The sequence below is a fragment of the Salmo salar genome, chromosome ssa09 (assembly GCF_905237065.1).
Source record: "Salmo salar chromosome ssa09, Ssal_v3.1, whole genome shotgun sequence".
Lineage (NCBI taxonomy): Eukaryota > Metazoa > Chordata > Actinopteri > Salmoniformes > Salmonidae > Salmo > Salmo salar.
The window spans coordinates 132,269,550-132,287,873 of NC_059450.1; the positions used below are offsets into that span (position 1 = coordinate 132,269,550).

General features: G+C 42.7%; 1 protein-coding gene across 4 annotated transcripts in view; it reads left to right on the plus strand.

The window, feature by feature from the left end:
* Positions 1 to 17,838, plus strand: part of LOC106613031 (leucine-rich repeat and fibronectin type III domain-containing protein 1) — a 132,585-nt gene extending 114,747 nt beyond the window's left edge. For all 4 annotated transcript variants that reach the window (XM_014214905.2, XM_014214904.2, XM_045724627.1 and 1 more), the window contains 2 exons: positions 8,320 to 9,744; positions 16,010 to 17,838. In XM_014214905.2, the coding sequence (XP_014070380.1) occupies positions 8,348 to 9,744; positions 16,010 to 16,925 (2,313 nt within the window). In that variant the 5' untranslated portion in view covers positions 8,320 to 8,347 and the 3' untranslated portion in view covers positions 16,926 to 17,838. The remainder of the gene's footprint in view (positions 1 to 8,319; positions 9,745 to 16,009) is intronic.
* The last annotated feature ends 486 nt before the right edge of the window (positions 17,839 to 18,324 follow it).

Consider the following 18,324-nt stretch of genomic DNA (forward strand, 5'->3'; position numbering starts at 1 on the left):
GTTTTTGATGTCCCGTTGGTAGGATATTCTTTATTAGATTTTTATTTTTTATTTGATTTAACCTTTATTTAACTTGGCAAGTCAGTTAAAAACAAATTCTTATTTACAATGATGGCCAACAGAAGGCTAAAGGCCTCCTGCCGGAATGGGGGCTGGGAATAAAAATATAGGACAAAACACACATCACGACAAGAGAGACACCACAACACTACATAAAGAGAGGCGTAAGACAACAACATAGCGTAGCAGCAACACATGAAACACAGCATGGTAGCAACACAACATGACAACAACATGGTAGCAACACAACATGGTAGCAGCACAAAACATGGTACAAACATTATTGGGCACAGACAACAGCACAAAAAGCAAGAAGGAAGAGACAACAATACATCACGCGAAGCAGCCACAACTATCAGTGAAAATGTCCATGATTGAGTCTTTGAATGAAGAGATGGAGATAAAACGGTCCAGTTTAGAGAGCTCATCCAGTTTATTATCCAATGATTACACGTTGGCTAATAGGATGGATGGTAGAGGTGGATTACCCACTCGCCGCCGGTTCCTTACAAGGCACCCCGACCTACGTCCCCTATATCACCTTTTCTTCTTCCTGCGAATGATGGGGATTTGGGCCTTGTCCGGTGTCTGAAGTAAATCCTTTGAGTCCTACTTGTTAAGAAAAAAATCTTTGTCCAGCATGAGGTGAGTAATCGCTGTTCTGATATCCAGAATCTCTTTAGGTCATAAGAGACGGTGACAGAAACATTCCGTACAAAATAAGTTACAAATAACGCGATAAACACACAAAATAGCACAATTGATTCGGAGCCCGTAAAACGGCAGCGCCATTGTACCATGTAAAGGATCTGAATACTTAGGCAAATGTGATATTTCCATTTTTTTATTTGTAACATTTTTAAAAACCTGGTTTTGCTTTGTCATTATGGGGTATTGTGTGTAGATTGATGAGGGGACAATACTATTATCAATTTTACAATAAGGCTGTAACGTAACAAAATGTGGAAAAGTCAAGGGGTCTGAATACTTTCCGAATGCACTGTATATAATGTATATGTTTACCTAAGATCATATGTTCATATGTTTACCCTCTACCATCCAATCCATCACACCACCCTCTAAGCTCACTAGCTCACAGTCCTCTGGCGGTTTTATTTTGTCAGTTCAATTTGTGAATTTGTTGCATTCGAATAATAGTACTTTTAAAAGTGGGCTAGAAAGGTCAAATGTCTAAACAATTTAAGTTGTGTTTACCTCCCTAAGGCATGGCTTTAAGTCTGGAAGCAGCTAATTTCCACGGTAGCTAAAGAAAAATGGTTCATGTAGTCAGTGACCGACTGTTTCCTGGTGGTTCACCGCTGGAAGGACTCATTAATGCAACAACAACCAGTGGACACAGGGAACATTGACTAAATACTACTCAGCACAGAGCTAGACTGCTCCACTGGCTTCTGGGCTTATCCACCTCCATACCCCAACCTCTACTATATCCTTCTTTGTCTCCAGCTGGAGCAGACTACTACTTTTAATCATGAGTCACTCAATCCTCTATCTTCAACAAACTGAGTAGGCTACTATAAGTAGTATTGTTTTCTACAGTCCCTTTTTTTTAAATTGGACTATTTACATTAATAGTATAAACAGTGTACAACAGTGTTTTATTACATCAGGGATCTTCAGGATTCAAGCGGAGTAGAATTTGTTTTTCTACTTGCAGTCTAAATATCTCCACTTGATCATTTGGATGACAATGGTATTTCAGGTAAATAATGCTTTCAGAATAAACAAAGTGGTAATAGTCTTGAAATTGCATAGCTTTTTTGCCCTTTATCATGTTTGCACTATTCCATCTCATTTGAATGTTTCTTTTCCAAGTGCCTATCAATTTCTTTTTATTTCACAATAGAAATGCATCCATTGTCGATCAATCTCAATGGGATAATCAAGCAGCTTCAATGAAATGTTCTGTGTTATATCAATCATCGCCTGATGACTTTGTGAACTTACAGAGAGAACTGTCTAGACAATCAAATAATCATCCACTTTCAACAATTTCAAACTTCTACTCCTGTGAAAATTAAGGATAGTCAGGAAAAAAGTATTATATTTGGTAGATTTCTTCAACAATCATGACCGCTCCTGTACTTGATCTACTCAGCTTGAAAAATGTTAGCAATTTGAATGCATAGGTTAGAGTTTGTGTAACGAGTGTCGTAATGATTGGACCAAGGTGCAGCGGGAACATGTATACTCATCTTCTTTAATTGGTTAAAAGAAGGAAAAAACAAACAAAACACGTATACAAACACAACGAACGACACTAACATTCCTGTCATGTGCTCAGACACCAAACAAGGAGACAACTACCCACCATTCCCATTACAAACACACCCCTATACATAGGACCTTCAATCAGAGGCAACGAGGAACAGCTGCCTCCAATTGAAGGCCAATCCCAATTAACTAAACAACCTAGATCTAACATAGTGATACACTAACCTAGAACATAACCCAAAAACCCAGGAACACTCTAAACAAACACCCCTCTACATAAACACATAGCCCAACAAACCCCGAACCACATAAAACAAACACCCCCTGCCACGTCCTGACCAAACTACAATAACAAATAACCCCTTTACTGGGCAGAACGTGACAGTTTGTTTATATTCATACTGTTCCCTTGTCCCTGGCATACCTGGGAATAATTGTGTTAGTATGTACCAGGCGGACAAAAGCAGTAGAGAACACAATGCTGTCCTTGAAAAAAGAAAGTGGGAGTTTTTGTACAGCTGCTCATTGTCCTAAAGCTGTATTATAGGATAAGGGATAACAACAACCAGCCTAGAGGACACGTTTTGCAGGAATTGATCTGGTAACATACAGTAATTTACTTGCTTTTGCCGATTACTCATTTTCATTCATGATTCACCTGCAATGTTATATATCTCAATATACTGCCCTTGTGCAGTAATTTAACAGAAAACATAAACAATGAAGTTTGGTTGATCTTAATTGCTCTCCCAGTGTTCTCAGCATAGTGTTTACTGTGGAATGTTATTTCTTATTCTCAGCACAGAGATATGCACAACTTGTCACAGCATACCGAAAATGGGCAAGTGGACAGCTCAAATAAGAGGACTTTGAATTGTCCTGATTATTATCCTAATTAAGGGAGCTGACTGGGGAGGCTTTCTGGCTCGGTGGTTACAATTTATGCTTAATTCAACAACACATCCAGTAATTCCTTTTTGCATAGTTTGTCTTTTCTGTTTTCCAAGCCATCCTAATGAAGAATTTCATGGACATAATCCGGGCTTTGTGGATGATGTTTTTTAGAGGTTGTAAACATGTCTGTATCAGGGTACAATTTGTTTGGTATTACTTCAGAGCAGGGATTCTGTACGGTGCTCTTACTGTATTCCAGTGGCGTTCAGTGCCGTTTGTGATGAAGGAGGACTATTTTTTTTGTTTCATGAGCATGGCCTTATTTCTATTACAGCATGTCAGATGACTGTCATTCATATTCACCCAGTTCAATGTAACATCGATAGGTTTAGGTTACTAAATGATACGCAAAATGTCCCTATAACCATCATGAGGTTGCTACAACCTAGCCTATGAATGAAGGTTTACAACGTAGGTGCACAGAGGTCGAGAGAAATATTTGAGATGACAGACAGTGACACATGGACAGACAGTGACACATTCAATACCGTCTTGCTCACTATTGCCCGCATCTAGCTTATCTAGGGTGTAATTATTAGTACAACAGTTGCAAACGAAAGTTTCTATTGGACAATTCAGGTATTTTTATCCCGTTACATTTACTTCCGTTTAAGAAACAGTTTTCAACAGAATCGGCGGAATGAATACACCCTATTCACACATAAGCACAGTTGACATTCATAGCAGCCACGTTGTATTCCTTCTCGCCTCTATGCACTCTCCTCCTCTCACCTTTTCCCTTCATTGTGGACTTCAATGACCAACACATCAGCTGTATGTGACCAGGTGAAAAAAAAAATATACAAGCTAAACCACGTCATAACCGCTACACACAGCCTACATCGTTTCCCCCATATTAGCTAAAGTAACGTCCTAGTCAACATAGCTAATAGAACTAGTACTTTAGTAAACCCACTACAATCATCCAGTAATGTTACGGTGTACAGTCAGTAAGCAGTTACACCGGCAGGTCCCGGTGGCAAAAAAATTATAAAACCAAAAGCTTACCTTGACTTGTAAGAGTTCCAGTGTTGTGTTGGATAGTCATAGCCAGCTAGCTAACATAGCATCCCTCTGAGCCGGCTGTTTGAGTAACTAAACTAGCCAGCTACATTTGCTAGCTAAGAAAGTAAAACTGAAAAAAATTACTCTCTCTTGCTTCTCCTTCATTTGCGAATACATTAATTTGTTAAAAACTGTACAACTATTGTCTTTCTCTCTCTTTGAGTCAACTACCCACCCTATTTTATGCACTGCAGCGCTAGCTAGCTGTAGCTTAGGCTTTCAGTATTAGATTCATTCTCTGATACTTTGATTGGGTGGACAACATGTGAGTTCATGCTGCAAGAGCTCTGCTAGGTTGGAGGATGTCCTCCGGATGTTGTCATAATTACTGTGTAAGTTTATGGAAGGGGGTGAGAACCAAGAGCCTCCTGGGTTTTGTATTGAAGTCAATGTACCAAGAGGAGGACGGAAGCTAGCTGTCCTCCGGCTACACCATGGTGCTACCCAACAGAGTGCTGTTGAGGCTACTGTAGACCTTCATTGCAAAACAGTGAATTATTTGGTGACATGAATATATTTAGTATAGTTTTATCTAAAAAGGATAACCTTTTCAATGTTTTACAATTTTTATTTTTATGAAATTCACTGAGGAGGATGGTCCTCCCCTTCCTCCTTTGAGGAGCCTCGACTGCTGTATTCAGTGTTGGCAGCCAAGTGCCATTATTTTTTGTATAGTTTTCTTGACAATAGAAAACAAATTATTCAATATAAATCAAGCACATCACTTGTCTCAAGGCTCAATCAATGCCTTGCACACATTTACTCTTCAAATGTACAGCCTGTTCATAATCACTGTGGAGCAAAACCATTTCGATTCCCTTGGATCTCAGGAAAAAGACTAGCAAAACGTCAATGTGGGTATAGAATAAACCTCTGACAATTACTTGTTGTTCAAATAACCATTTAATCCTTCCTACAATTTAGTAGGATGGCAAAGTCTTCCTTCTCAGGAATGTGCCACGATTAAAGGCTGTGACTCTCTAGTTAGTACTTTTCAATTACTTTCCCTGAGTAAGTTTTTGGGCAAGGTTTGAAATTGAAAATACAGGGCACATCACTCTGCATCCTTTTCGCCATTTGCATGTGGCTATAATTATAAAATGCAAATGTCCTCTATTTAGCAAGGTATTCTCTCGATGGGGCCAGAACTCCCCAGGGTTGTGTAGGGCCACACAGAGCTTGGCTTAGTGGTGGAGATGGAACTGACTCCAATTAACTCAGCATGTCAATAATTATGCCGGTTTCCTGACGAGAGTCACTGTGGGGCAGCTAAAAGTTCACTGCCTACATTTTATTAATTGGAATTTACTCTCGCCAGACATTCACATAGGAAGAAAATAAGCATTACTTGACCATGTTCTGCGTGTGTATACAATGAGGTGGCCTTTCCTGAACTACGGATAGGACATTGCTTTTGTGGTCAGTTATAATTGACTATTTACAATGTCCCATTCAAATTCATATTCCTTTGATTTTAATTGATATGTGTTGATAGCAGAGAATGTTTAATATAATATACTGTTGAATACACTATTGCGTGCTTGCATTGATCATTTTAGTAAGATCCCAATGACAATGGGGAATTGACATTCTTGATATTCTGTGTGGATTAGTCAGATGTTTTCATACTACATTTCAAATAATAATCTCTTCTTGATAGGGGCCAATTTGTTAATTAGATATTAGACACTAGTTATGTAGGTTATTTAACTAAGAAATGTTCTGAATAATTAATTAATGTCATCATTTAATTGATCATGAATATGCATATATTGGAATAATTGAATGGATTAAAATGCACAATCATGCTTTTAAACTCATTATGTAGATTTTTGACTAGTGTCAACTTGTTGTGGTTTGCTTGTTGTGATTGGCTAAGGTTGGACTGGACCACTAGGTAATCTTATTAATGCTGTCTTTTGCCGCTCAGAGCAAATACAGTATGTCATGAGCTCCTCACGTCTTCATCTGCAGTCCCTCCAAAAGGGTGGCTGGTGTATAATGCAGTAATAAGATTTTGAGCCGGAATCATTTGAGAGTTCTTCCCCGGTAAAATAAATATCCTCAATTAAATGCAAAGACAGACTTGCCACCAGTATATTACTCTTTCATTAATTTCAGTTTGCACTTGAATTCCAATGCATACTTCTATGTGCTCCTCGGGTCCTCCTCACCTATAGACACACTTAGTGTGGTTTTGAAGTGGGTGGCTGATACAACATCTTGTAAATGTCCTTATCTTCCCTTGTAAATGTCCTTATCTTCCCTATCTCCATTAGGATTGAAACCTTATTTTTCTGGCAGCTTAACATCTTAATGCAATTGAAAGACCTACATTCTACACCAGAGTTGCCTTGGCAACAAAGTTTTCTTTCTTCACCGGAGATGCTGAGAGATCAGTAGAGTATCCTCAATGGTGATGGCAGGAAATGCTAGAGCACAGATGGTCCTCAGAGAAACCATAAGCTCTGTGGCCTAGTTACCATTTGAATGCTTACACAATTATTGGAGAACAATATTCTACCTAAAACTATAAGAGACAATGGATGTTTTGCGCTGATGAAACATATATATATTCAGACCAACTGAACACATTCATTGTATAATACTTTTGTTGTATGAAATAAGATAATTTTTTTCTATAACCTACTTTATTAATTTAACCTCCCCAGCTTCTAAAAAAAGGGTCAGATTGATATAAATAATTTACACAAGCCAGGCACAGTGTGCTACCAGCAATAACCCCCCCCCCCTGATTTAACCTTAATGCAAATGTACATATAGGAAATATACACATATGAATAAAATAGGCTGTCATAGTCTTAAACTTAGTAGTTATTGTTCATGTTCTGCTCTCTATATCTGGAGTTTCTTAGAATAAAAAGTAGAATATATGTTTTCTTAGTATAACAATCAAAAGATTCATGTCATGATATGAATCCTTGATGTGTGATATACGATAAAGAAATGGAAAGATAAAGAACACCTGATCCAAAGGAAAATATGAAAGGCAAGCTAAAGACAAATCAAAAGACCGCCAGTCTAGACAAGTAGCCGGTTGTTATTTTCAAAAAATACATAGCCAGGAATGATTGGTTATCCGTGGAGAACAGTCAGTTATCATCATATCCCTATATATGGGCTCCATCTGTGATAAACATTGAGTGTTAAATGCATCAGCAACAAAGATTGATACCGAAAAGACGGAAAAGTACTGCATGGGGATATGGCAGCAGTCATGAAAGAATGGGCTTTCATTGTGATTTGGTGGTTATTACACCCAAGGATCTCTTTCACTGCAGACTTATGCTCTCAGAGCTGGATCAATAGCACTAAATGGGGATCAGAGAATCTGAACATCAGCCTCAACGCCTAAGAACCATCTAATAATACCTCCATCTGATGGATTTAGAACCAAGGTCTCTTCATCTCACCTTCATGTTTTGTTGCTATGATTTACTTGACAGACTCATGTCTAATTCTGCAGTACAGTTCTGAAGCATGAAGAGTGAAGGGAGCATGAAAAGGTCATATAAATCCTTAAGCAGTGCTGACAAGCACCCCTTCTCCCCTTAATTCCCTACACTGTTGTGAAGTTCAGAGCTAGACAAACACACAAAGCATACGGTATGACAGGGAAGTATATGACATATTAGCTCCATGTAAAAACAACACCGCAATTATTCAAATTTGGATGGGATCGACAGTCTGCTGGCATGGCATATTAGCCACTTTGTGTTTGTTTTACTGGACTATTCTCTGCTTTTTTTAAGGGATAATGCCAAAGCTGGGGCAGTACAGTTCAGGAATCTATCATCTCACCACACTATCAACAACCTCTGACATGTCTCTCTGGTGACCGGTACACTACTGGCAGTTTCAATCATCTTGGTTGATGACTCCATTTGTGTGTGCTCATTATAAATGGTATGATTTTTAAACCCACCAAATATACTTATTTTATTGTATCTCTGCCCTTTCTTTCTCTATCTTTATCTGTTCCAGGATCTGGAAGCTGATAGACAGACAGACCATGGAGCGTCTGGTTGTGTGTGTGCTGCTGTGTGTACTGCTGTGTGCGGTGCTGGTGAAGGGCTACAACTGCCCCGGCCGCTGCATCTGCCAGCACCTCTCCCCCACTCTGACTCTGCTCTGCGCTAAGACCGGTCTGCTGTTTGTGCCTCCAACCATCGACCGCAAGACCGTAGAGCTGCGTCTCACAGACAACTTCATCACCATTATCCGCAGGAAAGACTTTTTCAACATGACCAGCCTGGTCCACCTCACCCTGTCCCGTAACACCATCAGCCAGATCACGCCCAACGCCTTCCTGGGCCTGCGCTCTCTACGAGCCCTCCACATGGACGGCAACCGCCTAAGTGTCATCAAGAGCGACCACTTCAAAGGCCTGGTCAACCTCCGCCACCTCATACTGGGGAACAACCAGATCCACCATGTGGCCCCTACCTCCTTTGATGAGTTTGTGTCGACCATCGAGGACTTGGATCTGTCCAACAACAACCTGAGGACCCTGCCCTGGGAGGAGATAGGCAGGATGAGCCACATCAACACCCTCACCCTTGATCACAACCTGATTGATCACATTGGAGCTGGGACTTTCACGCTCCTCACCAAGCTGGTTCGTCTGGATATGACCTCTAACCGGCTGCAGAAGCTACCACCGGACAGCCTGTTTCAGCATGCCCAGGTGCTGTCAGACGCCAAGGGCTCCAACCCGTCCTCCCTGGCAGTGAGCTTCGGGGGAAATCCTCTCCACTGTAACTGTGAGCTGCTGTGGCTCCGCAGACTGACCCGGGAGGATGACCTGGAGACCTGCGCCTCCCCGGAGCATCTCATGGACAAGTACTTCTGGTCCATCCAGGAGGAGGATTTTATCTGTGAGCCCCCACTCATCACCAAACACATATCCACCAAGCCCTACGTCATGGAGGGTCAGGGGGTCACCCTCAAGTGCAAGGCCATGGGAGACCCGGACCCAGCCATCCACTGGCGCTTCCCAGATGGCAAGCTGGTGCACAACAACTCCCGCACCATCCTGTATGACAACGGTACCTTGGACATCCTCATCACCACCTTAAAGGACAGTGGTGCCTTCAACTGTGTGGCCTCCAATGCTGCCGGCATCGCCACAGCTGCCGTGGAGATCAACATGATCCCTCTGCCATTGTTCGTCAACAACACATTGCACCACATGCGCGAGGCCGATCGGGGCCTCTCTGACATCACCACCTCCTCCAAGTCAGGCAACGACACCAAGGGCCATGACAAGCACCAGGACAAGAGGGTGGTGGTGGCCGAGCTGACCTCCTCCTCGGCTGTGATTCGCTGGCCCTCCGAGCGCCACATCCCAGGCATCAGGATGTACCAGATCCAGTATAACAGCACTGCAGACGACACACTGGTTTACAGGTAAGCCATGTGGGGGCTGGGGCTGGAGAAATGGGAGCGCTGGGGCTAGAGAAATGGGGGCGCTGGGGCTGGAGGACTGGGAGCGCTGGGGCTGGAGGAATGGGAGCGCTGGGGCTAGGGGAATGGGAGCGCTGGGGCTAGAGGAATGGGAGCGCTGGGGCTAGAGGAATGGGAGCGCTGGGGCTGGAGGAATGGGAGCGCTGGGGCTGGAGGATTGGGAGTGCTGGGGCTGGAGGATTGGGAGCGCTGGGACTGGAGGACTGGGAGCGCTGGGGCTGGAGGACTGGGAGCGCTGGGCCTGGAGGAATGGGAGCGCTGGGCCTGGAGGAATGGGAGCGCTGGGGCTGGAGGAATGGGAGTGCTGGGGCTGGAGGAATGGGAGCGCTGGGGCTGGAGGACTGGAGCTGGTGGAAAGGGGGTTTAGATTGGTTTATTAGGATCCCCATTAGCTACTGCATATGCAGCAGATACTCTTCCTGAGGTCTACATAAAACATACAAATATATGACAAAGTACTGAACGGTTATAGACAAGGACATTAAACTCGACAACAAAAAAGGGGGTGGGGATGGGGCTGCGTTGGGGTGGGGGGCGAAGGTCTGAGCCAGCTCTGGAGACGGTCTGAGCCATCTGGAATGCCCATCTGCTGAATGGCATGACAGTCCATTATAATAGATCCATAACTCCCAGAGCTGCATAGGTGCTGTGTAATTAACTATGTCACTAAATGTAAGTAATTGCACAATTTTATTATGGTTTTGGGATAAAAGAGTGTATAAACAGACTATATGTTGGTTTTAATAGAAAAAAATGCTTAGTATGACTTTACATTTGCAGTTGTTAGCTCTAGGCCTATGGGAAAACAAAGATTATACGATTAACACTTATAACTTGGCCTTTAGAGAGTAAATATACCCTTTTGTCTCAATATTATCTAGCTTCAGCAGGCACTATCACTTCCCAGTCCTTAACCCCAACCCAACAATAACCCCATCCCTTACCGTAATCCCAATAGGACATAATTGTGCCAAGGAAACCCATGAGTCAGACATGAGCATGATTGCTATCTGCTGCAGACTTTATACCATTTTGAAGAACTATCAGTGAAACATTAGGGGAACCCTGTTTAATATGATAGATATTACAACATGTAATTTATTCCACATTGATGAATGACTCACTAAACACATACAAGGTGATGAGCTGCTATTTAGCAGTAAACCATATAGTATTTATTTACTCTTTATTTAACTAGGCAAGTCAGTTAAGAACAAATTCTTATTTACAATGACGGCCTACCCCGGCTAAACCTGGGCGACGCTGGGCCAATTGTGCGCCGCAAAATGGGACTCCAAATCACAGCCGGATGTGATGCAGCCTGGATTCGAACCAGGTACTGCAGTGTCTTAGACCACTGTGCCACTCAGGAGCCGAGTAATGAAAGGTTTGGTTGCATCACATTGATGAGTAAAAGCACAATGGGTCAAACAAACGTTATATTGTCAATACAGAGATTATTATAGTAAAGCTTCATGTATAGCTGATAATTTGACAAATAAATATAGTATTAATACCATAATGGGAATTTTAAACCAAAGTTTTTGCGTATAGCCAACTGCCAAACGTGAATTGCAGAAAGTTATTTTACCTATTGGCCAATCCGAATTGTGAATTGCTGTAGAATTTATTAATATAATAGTTATATACAGTTCTTGAGTTCTATGTTTCAATTAGTGTAGGTTCCATGTCCTTATCTTCAACATAAATTCATGATGAGGAATATTGTAAAACTGACTAATGCAAAGTGGGCACTCTAATACCAGGGTTATAGAGTTGATACACGGAATTAAATCATTCATTTCAGTCCATCTTAAATGAGCTAGGTATGTGCTAACACTGCCATTTTGCATTACTCATTCAAATACCCTTATTGAATTGAGAGTACGTAGGCCTATTTGATGTGTGTCCATTTGGGCTCCCATGTGGCGCAGTGGTCTAAGGCACTGCATCTCAGTGCTAGAGGTGTCACTACTAGGCGTCACTGGTTTGATTATGGCCTGTATCACAACCGGCCGTGATTGGTAGTCCCATAGGACTAACAACAACCCAGCGTTGTTAGGGTTTGGCCGGTGTAGGCCGTCATTGTAAATAAGAATTTGTTCTTAATAAAAAAACATACAAAGAATTTGACCCAATGTGCACCACTGCACTAGCAGGGCAGGAAATAAGACACTGTCGTGTAAAGTTTTCTCAAGGCATCATAAGGTCAAGTTTAGACCTGTTGATGTTGGTTGACTTTTCTGTTTATATCACTTCTGATTTCATGAGCTATTCTCCTGTATAATGTTCTCCCTTATGATTATACAGCGACCTGAGTATTTGTCTTTAGGTGATATATTATTACCTACATGTGAGAACCATTAAGTGTTATCATGCTTCTAATTATATTAACACAGATGTCAGCCTAAAGACAATGTTTTTCTCCTTCATGTTCAAAGACGATGTGTTTATTTCACACATCTAACTTGTCTTCGAACCTTGAGCATTTGGTCAGAAGCCTGCATTGTCCTTCCCTGCAGATGTTGTGACGTGTGTGTGTGTGTGTGTGTGTGTGTGTGTGTGTGTGTGTGTGTGTGTGTGTGTGTGTGTTGTGTATATATGTGTGTGTGTGTATATATATATATATGTGTATATATATATATGTGTATATATATATATATGCACTGCTCAAAAAAATTAAGGGAACACTTAAACAACACAATGTAACTCCAAGTCAATCACACTTCTGTGAAATCAAACTGTCCACTTAGGAAGCAACACTGATTGACAATAAATTTCACATGCTGTTGTGCAAATGGAATAGACAACAGGTGGAAATTATAGGCAATTAGCAAGACACCCCCAATAAAGGAGTGGTTCTGCAGGTTGGGACCACAGACCACTTCTCAGTTCCTATGCTTCCTGGCTAATGTTTTGGTCACTTTTGAATGCTGGCGGTGCTTTCACTCTAGTGGTAGCATGAGACGGAGTCTACAACCCACACAAGTGGCTCAGGTAGTGCAGCTCATCCAGGATGGCACATCAATGCGAGCTGTGGCAAGAAGGTTTGCTGTGTCTGTCAGCGTAGTGTCCAGAACATGGAGGCGCTACCAAGATTGGCAAATTCGCCACTGGCGCCCTGTGCTCTTCACAGATGAAAGCAGGTTCACACTGAGCACGTGACAGACGTGACAGAGTCTGGAGACGCCGTGGAGAACGTTCTACTGCCTGCAACATCCTCCAGCATGACCGGTTTGGCGGTGGGTCAGTCATGGTGTGGGGTGGCATTTCTTTGGGGGGCCGCACAGCCCTCCATGTGCTCGCCAGAGGTAGCCTGACTGCCATTAGGTACCGAGATGAGATCCTCAGAGCCCTTGTGAGACCATATGCTGGTGCGGTTGGCCCTGGGTTCCTCCTAGTGCAAGACAATGCTAGACTTCATGTGGCTGGAGTGTGTCAGCAGTTCCTGCAAGAGGAAGGTATTGATGCTATGGACTGGCCCGCCCATTCCCCAGACCTGAATCCAATTGAGCACATCTGGGACATCATGTCTCGCTCCATCCACCAACGCCACGTTGCACCACAGACTGTCCAGGAGTTGGCGGATGCTTTAGTCCAGGCCTGGGAGGAGATCCCTCAGGAGACCATCCGCCACTTCATCAGGAGCATGCCCAGGCATTGTAGGGAGGTCATACAGGCATGTGGAGGCCACACACACTACTGAGCCTCATTTTGACTTGTTTTAAGGACATTACATCAAAGTTGGATCAGCCTGTAGTGTGGTTTTCCACTTTAATTTTGAGTGTGACTCCAAATCCAGACCTCCATGGGTTGATAAATTGGATTTCCATTGATTATTTTTGTGTGATTTTGTAGTCAGCACATTCAACTATGTAAAGAAAAAAGTATTTAATAAGATTATTTCTTTCATTCAGATCTAGGATGTGTTGTTTAAGTGTTCCCTTTATTTTTTTGAGCAGTGTATATATATATATATATATATATATATAGACACACACACTACCGTTCAAAAGTTTGGGGTCACTTAGAAATGTCCTAATTTTTTTTTAATGAAAAGCAAATTTTTTGCCCATTAAAATAACATCAAATTGATCAGAAATGCAGTGTAGACATTGTTACTGTTGTAAATGACTATTGTAGCTGGAAGCAGCTTCATTAAACAGTACCCGCAAATCACCAGTCTCAACGTCAACAGTGAAAAGGTGACTCCGGGATGCTGGCCTTCTAGACAAAGTTGCAAAGAAAAAGCCATATCTCAGACTGGTCAACAAAAAGAAAAGATGAAGATGGGCAAAAGAACACAGACACTGGACAGAGGAACTCTGCCTAGAAGGCCAGCATCCTGGAGTCGCCTCTTCACTGTTGACGTTGAGATTGTACCCGCAAAACACCAATCTAATGAAGCTGTCAGTTGAGGACTTGTGAGGCGTCTGTTTCTCAAACTAGACACTCTAATGTACTTGTCCTATTGCTCAGTTGTGCACCGGGGCCTCCCACTTCTCTTTCTATTCTGGTTAGAGCCAGTTCTGTGAAGGGAGTAGTACACAGCGTTGTACGAGATCTTCAGTTTTTTGGCCTTCTTTTCTCAGAACAAGAATAGACTGACAAGTTTCAGAAGAAAATTATTTGTTTCTGGCCATTTTGAGCCTGTAATCGAACCCACAAATGCTGACCCACAAATGCTGACATATTCATCTGTACAAACAATAGTACGCAAGTATAAACATCATGGGATCACGCAGCCGTCATACCGCTCAGGAAGGAGACGAGTTCTGTCTCCTAGAGATGAAAGTACTTTGGTGCGAAAAGTGCAAATCCCAGAACAACAGCAAAGGACCTTGTGAAGATGCTGGAGGAAACAGGTACAAAAGTATCTATATCAACAGTAAAACGAGTTCTATATCGACATAACCTGAAAGGCCACTCAGCAAGAAAGAAGCCACTGCTCCAAAACCGCTATGAAAAAGTCAGACTATGGTTTGCAACTGCACGAAGATCATACTTTTTGGAGAAATGTCCTCTGGTCTGATGAAACAAAAATAGAACTGTTTGGCCATAATGACCATTGTTATGTTTGGAGGAAAAAGGGGGAGGCCTGCAAGCCGAAGAACACCATCCCAACCATGAAGCACGGGGGTGGCAGCATCATGTTGTGGGGGTGCTTTGCTGCAGGAGGGACTGGTGCACTTCACAAAATAGATGGCATCATGAGGCAGGAAAATGATGTGGACATATTGAAGCAACATCTCAAAACATCAGTCAGGAAGTTAAAGCTTGGTTGCAAATGGGTCTTCCAAATGAACAATGACCCCAAGCACACTTCCAAATTTGTGGCAAAATGGCTTAAGGACAACAATGTCAAGGTATTGGAGTGGCCATCACAAAGCCCTGACCTCAGTCCCACAGAAAATTTGTGGGCAGAACTGAAAAAGTGTATGAGAGCAAGGAGGCCTACAAACCTTACACCAGCTCTGTCAGGAGGAATGGGCCAAAATTCACCCAACTTATTGTGGGAAGCTTGTGGGAGGCTATCGGAAACGTTTGACCCAAGTTAAACAATTTAAAGGCAATGCTACCAAATACTAATTGAGTGTATGTAAACTTCTGACCCACTGGGAATGTGATGAAAGAAATAAAAGCTGAATTAAATAATTCTCTCTACTTTTATTCTGACATTTCACATTCTTAAACTAAAGTGGTGATCCTAACTGACCTAAGACAGGGAATTTTTACAAGGATTAAATGTCAGGAATTGTGAAGAATTGAGTTTAAATATATTTGGCTAAGGTGTATATATATATGTGTGAATGCTCCACACTACCTTGTTTGTCACCTTGCTTTTTAACCTTTGCCATCGTAGTATACATAAAATGTTGGGGGAGTCATTTCTCGCTGTCACCACGTCTAGAAGTCAAGTGTCAGCACTGTTGTCTTTACTTGAGCCCCTAATATGAGGGTGATATTTAAAGCCTCCCTGGAGCTGAACTAAGTTGACATGACTGTCTCTTTTCTGTGTTTATCAAACACCTCTGTGTCAGGTTAACACTTCTCATGTGCATGCCGTTAATGAGAATGCAGTGTGACACTGTGTCTGACATGGTTTTGTTCCATACAGTATATTGGTGGTAATTGAGGGGGGCAGTCAAAATTCCCCTGGCAAAGCTAACCTTCCCCACTCCTGTTTATTCCTCGCTTTTTTCTGCAGAATGATCCCGTCCACCAGTAAGACCTTCCTGATCAACGACCTGGCGGCAGGCCGGGAGTATGACCTGTGTGTCCTGGCGGTGTACGACGATGGCATCACCTCTCTGACGGCCACGCGCGTGGTGGGCTGTGTCCAGTTCTACACGGCCAGCGAGGTCAGCCAGTGTCGCTTCATCCACAGCCAGTTTCTGGGTGGCACCATGATAATTATCATTGGCGGCATCATTGTGGCTTCAGTGCTGGTGTTTATCATCATCCTCATGATCCGCTACAAGGCGCACAGCAGCCCCGAGGACAGCAAGGCCAAGGTCAGCTCCAGCATGCACTCCCAGACCAACGGCAGCCAGAACAGACTCCAGCGCTCCACCTTCAAGCAACTTGCTGAGGACAGTCACCAGAGAGAAGCTCTACCGGTGGCAGCCAAGGAGTGCATGGCCCTGGTGCTGAAGGTGGACAGTGACAAGAGGGAGTGGGACACCCCTCCAACCACTATGGCCGTCCTGGAAGTGGAGCTGCCCCCCCTGCCCACGGACAAGATGAAGAGGACCAGCCTGGACATCCAGTGCTCTGGATCTGGCCCCCCGTCGGAGGACACACAGACAGACAGCAGCCTGACGGGCTCCACCATGTCCTTGTGTCTCCTAGGCCCCAACGCCGGCACCAAGGAGGCCCCCAGGCTCAAGGACAAGAAGAGCGCCCTGGCCAACATGGGGTTTAATAATGAGCTGGCACGAACTAGGCACAGGTTCAGCTTTGATGGGGGAGACTACTCCATATTTCAGAGCCACAGTTACCCCCGCAGAGCGCGGACGAGGCGGCACAAGTCCACCAACCAGCTCAACGTGGAGTCCTCGCCGCTCGCCAACCGGAGAGTGACTTTTAGCAGCACTGAATGGATGCTGGAGAGCACAGTGTAAGAGATGCAACCTGGCCTCTCTGGATTGCTGTCACACACATACACACAGACACACACCAACAGTTTGAAACATACACATCTACACATTAACAAATAAAGTTACATGCATACACACACAGACTCTCAGAGAGAGTTGCTGGAGAAGAACATAGTCTCCTTTCATCCTGCCTCCCCTCATACTCCCAGAGAGACAAAGTTGTTGGCCATTTCATTATTTTATGCAGCAGTGCCTTATTCTAAAATATGTACAAATGGAGGATGCTGCTCACTGTAGTCATAAACCTTACTTTCTATCATGGTTTCCCCCTGTTTCATGGGGAGTGTTGCTTAGATTTTTTTACATGCCAAGGGGTGGGGCAAATGTGAGTTTTCCATTTAATGTTAAAAAACAAAGATCACACTGTAAAGTGAACAACCAGGTATCCTGTATGTTGATCATCCTTTGGGTTCTTTCAAAGACTTTTGCACACGAAGACACGACGATACGATGACAAGTATCACACCAGTCTATACAGTAATAAAAATATTATAGAACTATACACATGCCGATTTCAAATGTTAGCATAGAGAGGATGGACATGAAAAATCTGTGGACTCCTCAATGCTGGTTGGACTCAATGATATTACTAGGTATTGTTCCTGATGTGACTGTATGATATTAATCGGTATTGTATCTGGCTGGTCTAGATAAAGTTAACTAAAATTACATATAGAAGTATATTAAAAACATTGGTGTATGTGTACTATGTAAGTAAGTCATATGTCACAACTTTTTACTGAGCATTTGAGTGTTGGCCACAAGTTCTTACATTAAAAACCTGTGTCATCACACTTCTCCCTATTTAGTATGACAAGGTTTGGACCACTTATCCCTCATGAGAGGGTATTAAATTTTTTGGTGTGGGTTAACTGTACCGGTTGTGCACTGTGTCCTTTTCTTATGGTCATCCTGGATCCTTTCATCAATGTCATGAAAGCTGCTTGCACATGGATCAGTGAGAAGGCCTATATGCATTAAGGCATATCTCATCATATATTAAATATATATTAAGATATATCTTGTGCCTGTTGAGACAAACATATGTGGGAGGCTTCAATGGTCTCAAAGGAAGCTGTTGTCAGAGTATACAAACATCAGGTCGGAAAAAGTATTGTTTTCTCGCAAATAAATTCTTTATTCTGATGTTATTGTCAAAAGCCATGAGTAATTAAATCCTCAGGGTGTACTACACTGATTGAGCCACCAGGTGAAGACAACAGACCATAGATAACATTACGATAGTAGATACTGTTAGGCCTTCTAACCCTTTCACTAAATAATAAATGAACCTTGTACAAAGTGATGACTAGAAAGGAATGAAATTGAAAAGATACCTTCTAGCAAGTGGCCTGCTCTCTAC